Raw genomic sequence first — 11,644 nt, 5'->3', positions numbered from 1 at the left:
GAATTACTACAAATGAATTAACAAGTTTAACAAATCAAATTTATCTAGTTTAAAATCGCTTATCTTCGTGACTTTGGAGTATCGAATTCCCCATCTTTTGCATATGTCTCAATTTCTTTCGTCTTTGGGAACCCGCCTCCATGTATCTATTAGAGCTCGGCAATCAATCTTCACATCCTTCCATACCTCTATCGTTGTCCTTCGAATCCTTCCGTATATCCTAGCATTTCTCTCGCTCCATGTGTGATAGATAACCGAAGCGAATCCACATATGAAAGTGCTTGCTGAAAATTTTATGCTTTTGTCTTTAGCTAAGGCAGCCTCCTTAATCCCTTGCCAATCTCCCGGAAGACTAGTTAAACCCATGTCCAAGACGAATTCATCCCATACTAACTTAGTAAACGGACAACTCCCCGGACAAGTGATTGATATATTCTTCATTTAGCTTGCATAAAGGGCATCTAGCATTCGGAATATCCATGTACCTTCGTATTCGGTCTCGTGTGTTAAGCCTCTCACGAAATGCCAACCAAAGAATGAACCGCTGCCTCGGGATAGCTTTTAAACACCATACAAGTGGAGTCCATCCAACAATCTTCCCTCTCTCCCGTATAACACTCCATATCTTGTTGGATATATTATCTTTCTGTTTTTCTCAGCCACGAATGAATACCGACTCTATCTTGTAATTGAATATTGCTAATATGATCATGAACCCGCTGCCCTTCCGGAACCCGCCTAAGAAGTGAAACCCACTACCCATCTCTTACGTCTTTAACTGTGGCAGCCAAACAGTCCCCTTATACGTATATTTCGAAACTCCTCCCTATGAATAAGTGGTCGATTTTCAAACCATGGATCATGCCAAAACAACGTACCTCGGCCATCTCCCAATCGTATATCGAATAATGACGCAATGTTGTTCTTTAGCTTTAATATTTTATTTAGCCATATCATCTTTATCTTACTCGTCCAAATGCTAAGTTCACTTATCATAAATCTCGAATGGATCCACATGACCCAAAGCGACTCTTGTTTCCTTTCAATCGTTCATAGGTGTTTGTATGTGACCGCCTTATTCCATTCAACCCAGCTTTTTAACTCGACGCCCCTTCTATCCACTTGACTTTCTTACCACCTCGACCTTGGCAGCCCCATATGAAATCACGCCTGAGAGTATCAAGTTCCTTCATTACTTTTTTTGGAGCACCATTTGTTGAGCCCAAAATTCAATCACACCCATTACGACACTTCTTACCAATTTAATTCGGCCCGCGTACGATAATTTCTTTGTTGCCCAGCTCATTATGACGTTCTTTACCTTCTTAATAGGTGGCCACAATGAATAATCTGGATTTGTCTTGTCGTTAGAGGAATTCCCAAGTATCTCACCGGAAAATAGCATTCATTCTCATTAATCATCAGACCTGTAACATCAGAAAAGAAATTAAGGGCATCTTTAACGGTTTTAATGGAATCAACATCGGCATGTGCAAATATAAACAGATTGTCGTCGGCGAAACACAAATGTGTAATCCCCTCCTCCTCGTAGAACGGATGGTGGACGTATGGTCGATTCTTTCAGAATATCATAAAGATACTCTCAAATATCCCCATGATTAGGACGAAGATAAACGAAGAGAGGGGATTCCCCTGTCTCACTCCGTTTTCACCTTTAAAATAGCCTCCGTGAACATCGTTGACACTAACTACAAAACAAGAAGTAGTGATGCACTGCATAATCCATTATATATAAATACTTGGGATACCAAAAACAACAAGAAAATAATGAACAGTCTCCCGTCTGAAGGAGTCAAAAGCCTTACGAATATCGATCTGAAACGCAACTCTCGGAGATATATTCTTTCTACCATAACCCTGAAGAATATTTTGCATAATTAGGTTAATGTTGTGTGATATCGATCTACCAGGAATAAATGTTGATTGACTTAGGTTTTTTTTAAATCACTTTTTGAAAAAGTTTGTAAATATTTTTGAAATAATCTTGTACACCACATTACAACACAAAATAGGTCTGAAATCTTAGATTCTCTCAGGCACAGAGTTCTTCGGGATTAGGTTTAGGATAGTAATGTTCTATTATTTTAGCATATTCCTATTTCTAAAGAACTCCAACAACCTTCGGTAACATCGTGACCAACAACAAATCAGTTTTCCTTGAACAATTCTCATTTATGCTGAACAAAGTCTTCTTAACATCTTCCCTCGTGACAATCTCGATCAGACCCCGACTATCCTCTGCCAAAATTTTCTTGTCGACAATCTGGTATAATGTGTTAAGATGGCTAGGTTACTGCCCGCTTTTTGTACCCATGAGAAGCCAATAGAATTGGACAACCAATTCTTGAACCTAATCTTGCCCTTGCAGAAATTCCCCGTTATCTAAGTTTGTGGGCGTTGTTCCGAGGTTTCTAGTTGAGCACTTCCGATAGAAAAACGTTGTATTCTTGTCACCAAGTGAAATCCAATTCTACCTCAATTTTTGCTTTGCAAAACTCTCCTCCATTGAACTCAATTTTTGTAAATAAGGTTAAGGCAGTCTTCTCATCCTCTTGGAGTTGAAAAACATCATCACTTTCAATAAGTCGGCTTTGAACATCTTCAAGATCAATCCTTGCAGCCATCACTCTTTTAGATACGTTGTTGTACATTTTCTTATCGAATTTAATGAACTGATTCTTAAGGATCCTCAATTTTTTCGAAACCCAAAACATGTTTGAGCCATCGACATTTGTATACCACACCTCCTTCAAAATCTTTTTGAAGCTATAATTCTCCATCCAAAAATTAAAGAATTTGAATCGGCGCCTCACCTCATTCTCTTCTCTTTTTCCCAAAAGGAACTTAATCGGGCTGGATATTTTGATTATAAGGAAGAAAGAAAAGACGAAATGGATGAAAGAATTGAATGGAGAAGTTAATAGTTTGGTGGATAAATTGAATATCTTGCATAACTTGAAGGGAGTTATCAATATTTGAAAATCTCTATCTCATATGATGTTACCGGCACGGCGCTAAAGCCGGCCCAATGGCGTGTCTTATCTACACGCGCCACTGTCTCGCAAACTCCGTTCGCAGTCTGGAGTCAGCTCAAAGTCTTGTTTTCATTCAATCTCGTCTTCCCATTTATTATTATAAGCAAATCAAACCGCGATTGCGCTCAATTTCCAATAATTTATTAGGTTTTTCTTCTTGTCTTTCCATCTCCTCCAATCGTAAAATGAGCTCTTTATCTGCCCTAAACCACTCACTTCAGTATCCGGCCGTCCGTAGAGACGACTCCGTCGTCGATGACTATCATGGAGTCCTCGTTTCCGATCCTTACAGATGGTATCAATGTACCTTATTCATTAATCTCCGTCCAATTCACACGAACTAAATTAATTGGGTTTTGGATTTCGTTTTCAGGCTCGAAGATCCTGATTCCGAGGAGACAAAGGATTTTGTGCAGAAGCAGGTGGAATTGACGGATTCGGTTCTTGAGAAATGTGATACGAGGGAGAAGTTACGGGAGAAAGTTACGAAGCTATTCGACCATCCTCGTTATCATGCGCCATCACGAAAAGGGGACAAGTACTTCTACTACCATAATACCGGTCTTCAAGCTCAAGACGTCCTCTTTGTGCAGGTTGGTTTCATGGAAGTTTGATAAGATAAATAAACTCATTTTCATCATGAATTAATTAAAATCTATTCTTTTCTCTTTTCAGGACAGTTTGGATGGTGAAGCAGAGGTATTACTTGACCCGAATCAGCTCAGTGAGGATGGAACTGTGGCGTTAAGCACTTTGAGTGTGAGTGAAGATGCCAAGTACCTGGCGTATGGACTTAGTTCGAGTGGCAGTGATTGGGTAACCATTAAGGTCATGAGGATTGAGGACAGAAGGGTCGAACCAGACACTCTGGTGTGGGTAAGTCTCGATTCGACTGAATAAGGCAGTCACCAACAAGTTTATGATTTTATCATTGCAAAATTAATCACCTTGTTTGTCATTGATTCTTTTGCAGGTCAAATTTTCAGGCATTAGTTGGACCCATGATGCAAAAGGTTTCTTTTACAGTCGATACCCAGCTCCCAAGTAAGTCGAACAGAATAAAAATATGAATCTGAATGTTGCCTCATTGCTTTGTTTTGTTCAACTAGCATCCTTGGAGTTGGAGATAGTCTTGAGTAGAGAGTATTGGCCTTACTTTAAGTTTGAGTAGGTATTAATAATTTGTTTAGCCTATTTGAAAACTGATATTTTGTCACAATCTCATTGAAAAATCTCCACTTAAAGTGATTTATTTTGTTTTTTTTGTTTCGCCTAAGATTTTTCTTGGATTGATTAGAGGTGTATTTTTGGTATACTTATTATTTTATTGATTATGAATAGTGTAACTTTTTGCTTCATTTGGTATAGTGATTTTTTTCTCAATCATGATCAGCTTATATTTTGTATCATGATTCAACTAATGTTTTTCATCATCGTGATTTTCGGTAACAAATGTAGATTTGTTCAAATATCAACATGAAAAAATTTGGTAACAAAACAGCCCAATGTATTAGAACACTTTCATTTGCTAGTTTCTAGTTTGACAAAAACGAATTATCTTGTCTTCAATGATCCCGGAACAATTATCAACTGTTGTACAGAGAGGGAGAGGAATTGGATGCTGGCACAGAGACAAACTCAAACTTAAATCAAGAGGTTTATTATCATTTTCTTGGAACCAAACAATCTGAAGACATCTTGTGCTGGAAAGATCCAGAGAACCCAAAATACTTATTTGCAGCAGATATAACAGATGATGGAAAGGTTCAATCTCTCCACCTTTTTAGCTTTATCCTTAGGGAAGGATGAGTTAGGCCTAGATTGATGTGGGTTGATTTGAGATTAGTTCAAATAACCCACTACCCAATCAACAATCTACTTATCAATCACATCATTCAAATCATCAAACAAAATACCCTCTATTTATAAAAAAAAAAATCATTATATATTTATACCCCTAATCTGAGTTTCAATAACCTACATCAAACAAGGCCACTTGGTTATTCAAATAACCCTAGATCAAACAAGCCCTTAATGTATATGTGTGTTTTTTGCGAATCTTAGGCTTGTTGCTTTAGAAGTTTATCTGATTTGTAGGTTTCTTCACTGTTTCTTAACCTTTTTCTTTTTCTGCAGTATGTTCTTCTATATACGTCTGAAAGCTGTGATCCGGTCAACAAAATTTTTTACTGCGACTTGACTGCAATCCCTGATGGCCTTGAAGGTCAAAGGAGGGGATCAAAAGACTTACTTCCGTTTATTAAGCTTGTTGACAACTTCGATGCACAATATACAGCTATTGCTAATGATGATACCCTATTTACGTTTCTTACAAATAAAGATGCTCCAAAATATAAGTTAGTTCGAGTAGATCTGAAGGAACCGAATGTCTGGGTTGAGGTAGTTCCTGAATCTGACAAGGATGTACTAGAGTTGGCCATTGCTGTCAACAAGAATCAAATTCTGGTTAACTACTTAAGTGATGTTAAAAATATAGTACAGTTAAGGGATTTGGAAACTGGGTCGTTCTTGCACCAGTTGCCTATTGATATTGGCACAGCTTCTGAAATCTCTTGCAGACGTGAAGATAGCACTGCTTTTATCGGGTTTACTAGTTTCCTTTCTCCAGGGATTATATATCAGTGCAACTTGGAAACTGGGGTTCCAGAGATGAAGATATTTAGAGAAATTGTTGTCCCTGGATTTGATCGCACATCATTCAATGTTGATCAGGTAAATATATTGAGTTTTGTGTGGCATCTTCTGTCAAATTTTTATGAGGATGTTTGTCTAGATGAGATCACACAATTGAAAACTGAACTAAGTTTGACAGATGTAGAAATCTATTGTGGTTTCCTATTTTGATCTGAATATGGATCCACGTACATAAACAAAAGTGTTTCGAAATAGTCCCCAATGCACTAACAGGAAAATAATATTACAATTGATGGAGTTCTTTGTAAAACATTTAGGTCACGAATTCAAGACTTAGGTTTTGGTATAGCTTAACAAAGCTGTAACATTTCAAAGGAAAGAATAATACATTCGATGGAATCTTCCGTCTTGTTGTATCTTACCAACCCAATTATTTTCTTGAGTTGTTAACGAGCCTATTTTGAAACTGGTATTTTGTCACAATCACTATCTTATTGATAAATTGTCAAAGTTAAGATTGAGAGTGATATATTTTTTTTCTTTTGGTAACTATTGGATCAGAATCAAATTATTTTTTAGATCCTGATTCTGATTATAGTTTTTTTTTTCAGTTGGTATACAAATTGTTTTCTTAATTATGATTTAAACTATTATCTAAATTATATTGAGATTTTTTTGCTTGATCATGATCAAATTATTTTTAGATCATTTAGGATTTTTGACAAACATAGCAAATGTAGAATTTTCAGATGGTAACAAAACAGCTAAATATTATCTTTTTCCAGGTATTTGTGCCTAGTAAGGATGGGACGCAGATACCAATGTTTATCGTGTCCAAGAAAGGGATCGTTTTGGATGGATCAAATCCGTGTCTTTTGTATGGATATGGCGGATTCAATATTAATATTACACCATCTTTCAGTATCAGTCGCGGTGTTCTTGTGAAACACATGGGAGCTGTATATTGCATAGCAAACATCCGTGGTGGTGGAGAGTATGGTGAAGAGTGGCACAAAGCTGGTTCTTTGGAAAAGAAACAGAATTGTTTTGACGATTTCATCTCTGCTGCCGAATATCTTGTATCTTCTGGTTATACCCAACCTAGAAAGTTGTGTATTGAAGGAGGAAGCAATGGTGGGCTTCTTGTTGGAGCGTGTATTAACCAGGTTTATTTTATTTTTGACTATTTCTATTAATTTTCTGCAATGGAAGATTGAAAATGTATTTTGTTTTTCTCAGAGACCTGACCTTTTTGGATGTGCGCTTGCCCATGTTGGTGTGATGGATATGCTTAGATTCCACAAGTTCACTATAGGTTTGATTCTGAGTTAATTTTGATTGGTATGAAAATGGTTATAGTTTTGTTGACATCTTAGACATCTGACTTCAGGTCATGCATGGACATCTGACTATGGATGTTCGGAGAAAGAGGACGAGTTCAAGTGGCTAATAAAGTATGTAAGCTTTTGCTTTGCGAGTGTTTCTATATATATGATGTATTCATTCCACTTATATTAGCAACATTATGACAATAGAAGCTTTATGGCACTTGTAAAGAATATGAAGAACTTGAAGGGGGTGTAATTCCTGTGTGCACCATCTGTAAAGAGTTAATGGCACCGCCTTTAGAATAGAATGGAATGGGGATATACATGTTTGCCTTGCCCTTCCTTACTACTACTAGAAAGATAAAAAAAAATATATATATATCAAATCCATAAGACAACATTGTCTGAGTTGATTTTTTTTGGGGGAAAAGTCTGAGTTGATTTATATTATCCTTTCTTGTGATCCTTAGGTACTCCCCACTTCATAATGTGAAGAGGCCATGGGAACATGACGAAAAGAAATCTCAGTATCCTTCGACAATGTTATTGACAGCCGATCATGATGATCGTGTTGTGCCTCTGCATTCCTTGAAGTTGTTGGCAGTAAGTCTTTCATCTTTTTTCTTTTGAATTGAGTAATAAACTTTGATTAGCATGCTTACAAGAAATGAAAACATGCGGAAATATGGATTGTTGATTGTTCACAACATGTATGGATCAAATAAGACTATAAGAGGACTATGATAAGAACCCTAAACAGGGTTGTACCTTTTTCTTTTTTTCTAAAGGATAAAACACATTTCATAATGGTTAAAATCCATCAAATAAATTGTTTAGTTCAAGTTATTACATGAATTGTCATAAATGATTTAGAATCTACTCAATCAATTTAAAGATCACAAACATAAATAAAACACCTCAACCACATAAATCATCTGTAGCCCATGAGGAGCTTGGAAAATCACCCTTTGGCCACTATTAGCGAAAAATATCAGCTGTTCAATGGCTGTCGGTCCATTAATGCTTTTATTTATTTAATTACAGACAATGCAATATGTTCTTTGCACAAGCTTGGAGGAGAGCCCGCAGACAAATCCAATAATTGGACGCATCGAATGCAAGGCTGGTCATGGAGCAGGGCGTCCAACACAGAAAATGGTAAAAATACAAAACTGATCGATTTCTGAACATACAAATATTTATGATTCTTACCCTTTTTTCACGACAGATTGATGAAGCTGCTGATCGATATAGCTTTATGGCCAAGATGGTTGGCGCTACTTGGATAGACGAGTAACTTATTATTATTCTCTTTTCTTTCGATTTTCTATTTATTATTTGTTGCTTTCACTTTTCAATTTCGTTTTCCTTGTCACAAATCTGAAAATTTTGTTTCACCCGATTTATTTGTACACAAGACTCTACATAACTATCTAATCCGAGCAGGATCGTGCCTACACTAGGGAATTAGTTTGACGTGGGTTATTTGTGTTTTTGTTTTGAAAAAAAAGTTTTTGATGAAAAAATAGATTATTTGAGTTTTTAATGGAATGAACTAATACAATGTTATTTTTTATTTAAAATTTAGAATAAAGTAGGGATTGACAGGGACGAGAGTTAATAAGTACTTCGAGGAATAAAACAGATAAATAGGATGGGTATTTAGAAAAATATAAAATTTGATAAATTCCATAATTGAAGCGAAGTGAATTTGTGGTGTAATGTTTGTTGGTAAAAATAAATGTTAATTATTAGCATTGTAAAAGTTAAATTTGATTTTATAATAAAAATAATTTTATTAAGAAAATTCTTATATGTTAGCAAATTTGTCTTGTCAATCTATCTTCAATTTAATTATCTCTAAATATATAAAATATGTCTCTCTTCTTAATAAATAAAATAATAGATGGAAAGTCTCTCACGGTTTAAAAATATATATTTAAAATATTAAATAAATATATAGTGAAAAGATAAAAGGACAGATCAAAAATATTATATTATTCTTAAATATTATATTGAGCCAAAAAGAGATTAAGCAAAATTATATATATATATATATATTATAATTATTCTTTGAGTTTAATTATTCCTATATTCAGGAGGATATTTCAGATTTTAATTTTTCTATCTGTAATAATATTTTTTTCATTAAATTAAATATATTTCTATTAATTATTTATTTACTTTGTTTCTATTAATATTTTATAAAATAATAATATAATTAATAATTATTTATTCAATCACATTATTAACCAAAAATAAAATATTTTAATTATTTAACCTAATAAATAAATATGTCAATTATAATTCGTTAATCCGAGCAGGATCATGCCTAGACTAGGGAATTAGTTTGATGTGGGTTATTTGTGTTTTTGTTTTGAAAAAAAAGTTTTGGATGAAAAAACAGATTATTTGAATTTTTAATAGAATGAACTAATATAATGTTATTTTTTATTTAAAATCTAGAATAAAGTAGGGATTGACAGGGATGAGAGTTAATAAGTACTTCGTGGAATAAAACAGATAAATAGGGTGGGTATTTAGAAAAATATAAAATTTGATAAATTCCATAATTGAAGCGAAGTGAATTTGTGGTGTAATGTTTGTTGGTAAAAATACATATTAATTATTAACCTTGTAAAAGTTAAATTTGATTTTATAGTAAAAATAATTTTATTAAGAAAATTCTTATATGTTAGCAAATTTGTCTTGTCAATCTATCTTCAATTTAATTATCTCTAAATATATAAAATATGTCTCTCTTCTTAATAAATAAAATAATAAATGGAAAGTCTCTCACTGTTTAAAAATATATATTTAAAATATTAAATAAATATATAGTGAAAAGATAAAAGGACATATCAAAGATAATTTGAAATAAAATATTATATTGAGCCAAAAAGAGATTAAACAAAATTATATATATATATATTATAATTATTCATTGAGTTTAATTATTCCTATATTCAGGAGGATATTTCAGATTTTAATTTTTTTAATAATATTTTTTTCATTAAATTAAATATATTTCTATTAATTATTTATTTACTTTGTTTCTATTAGTATTTTATGAAATAATAATATAATTAATAATTATTTATTAAATCACATTATTAACCAAAAATAAAATATTTTAATTATTTAACCTAATAAATAAATATGTCAATTATAATTCGTTAATCGTTAAGCTATTTTCAATCCGAATTATCACCTTTGGATGATTTTTTCCGGTTTAACGGGATAGTATTTGTATCACCAGGGGTGGAGCCAGGATTTGAAACCTACCCGGGCTAATTTTTTATTAAAAAAATCTATCCGGGCTAGTTTTATAGTTTGCTGTCACCAATGTCTTTTAACGACGGGAAATAACCAATAACGGAGGTAATTTACCGTCGTTATTGATAAAATACATACAAGCTGTTTAAGGCTACCCGGGCTACCGCCCGGGCCGGCGGCTTGTACTTGGCTCCGCCCCTGTGTATCACGTCCATAATTAAATATATAATATTAGTAATATGTTTATAATTTTATTTTTTATAATAATATAAATTTTTATTAAGCCTGAATTCTCCAAAATCAAACGGACAAAATGGTATTAAAAGAAATCTAGATAAATATGATAAATGTATCCCAATCGATTTATATTATCATGTTTGTGTTCTTGAATCACCTTTTACGTTTGTGTTCTTGAATCACCTTTTACCTTTTGTTTTTATTTTATTGAAACCAAATCATCCAAAATTTCATTCATATTGATATACCTAGAATATTTCAAACAAACATTGTATACTATTATCCCATTTTCAAACCATAACCCAATTTTCTAAAAACAAAACAAGACATAATTCAGTTCACAAATGACAGAAAAAAAAAAAACATCAAATTTTTCGGCCACGGCGACCAACGGTCTTCCGTTCTCCTCCGACCGAGCTAGTCGAACCCAACGGCGGCAAAGACGAGGCCGGTTTCTTCATCTCCTTCGTCATACTTCTCAACATATACCTAGAATTCGAATTCTGATTCATATTCACATTCCCTCTCCTCTCAATCAATGGTGTTCTTGGAATCAAACTTTTCGAATCATTAAATTTCTTCAAATCCCTCCTTTTCTCCGATTCCAAATCCACTTCTTTATCAAACCCCATTGTTTTCTCCTCATCCCCTTCACCAATTTGCTTCATCTTCAACCATTCATTCCTTCTAGCAGAATACTCATCGTAAAATCTTCCCCTTGTAAACAAAGGAATAGCAAAATTAGCCATTTCCCTAAGTTCAAACGAGATTGTGTCCGAATCTGGTACCATTTCTAGATCCATTGGCTTGGTTTTCATTACAGAACCTGTTTAAAAAAAAATCACCAATTCAACAACATTCTTTGAAACAAGAAATGGGTTTTTAAAGAATGAAATTAAATTTAAATTAATCATACCCGGTTGAGATTGTGCAGTGTTGATCGAAATACTGGGTCGAAGAACACGCTTAGAACTGACACGAATTGGAGATCTTGCAAGTGGCGGTTTTCTATTTGTTCTCTTCGTCATAGCTAGAATCTTAAAAGTAAAACAGAGAATTTCAAGTGATATGTAGAGAGAGAATAAAGATGGG

General features: G+C 33.9%; 2 protein-coding genes across 2 annotated transcripts; one reads left to right on the top strand and one right to left on the bottom strand.

Moving 5' to 3' along the window:
• Positions 1-3,034: 3,034 nt before the first annotated feature.
• Positions 3,035-8,475, top strand: LOC124925766 (prolyl endopeptidase-like). Its single transcript, XM_047465851.1, has 12 exons — positions 3,035-3,351; positions 3,430-3,649; positions 3,732-3,932; positions 4,030-4,100; positions 4,658-4,820; positions 5,193-5,789; positions 6,497-6,877; positions 6,951-7,026; positions 7,102-7,165; positions 7,510-7,642; positions 8,084-8,197; positions 8,268-8,475. Exons 1-12 carry the CDS (start codon positions 3,050-3,052, stop codon positions 8,334-8,336), a joined length of 2,391 nt encoding a protein of 796 aa, XP_047321807.1. The 5' UTR covers positions 3,035-3,049; the 3' UTR covers positions 8,337-8,475.
• A 2,293-nt stretch (positions 8,476-10,768) lies between these two features.
• Positions 10,769-11,644, bottom strand: LOC124928215. Its single transcript, XM_047468750.1, has 2 exons — positions 11,469-11,644; positions 10,769-11,378 (listed from the first exon to the last, which is right to left on the bottom strand). Exons 1-2 carry the CDS (start codon positions 11,578-11,580, stop codon positions 10,918-10,920), a joined length of 573 nt encoding a protein of 190 aa, XP_047324706.1. The 5' UTR covers positions 11,581-11,644; the 3' UTR covers positions 10,769-10,917.

The sequence above is a fragment of the Impatiens glandulifera genome, chromosome 2, assembly GCF_907164915.1.
Source record: "Impatiens glandulifera chromosome 2, dImpGla2.1, whole genome shotgun sequence".
In the NCBI taxonomy this organism is placed as follows: domain Eukaryota; kingdom Viridiplantae; phylum Streptophyta; class Magnoliopsida; order Ericales; family Balsaminaceae; genus Impatiens; species Impatiens glandulifera.
This window is presented reverse-complemented; position numbering and strand designations above follow the sequence as displayed.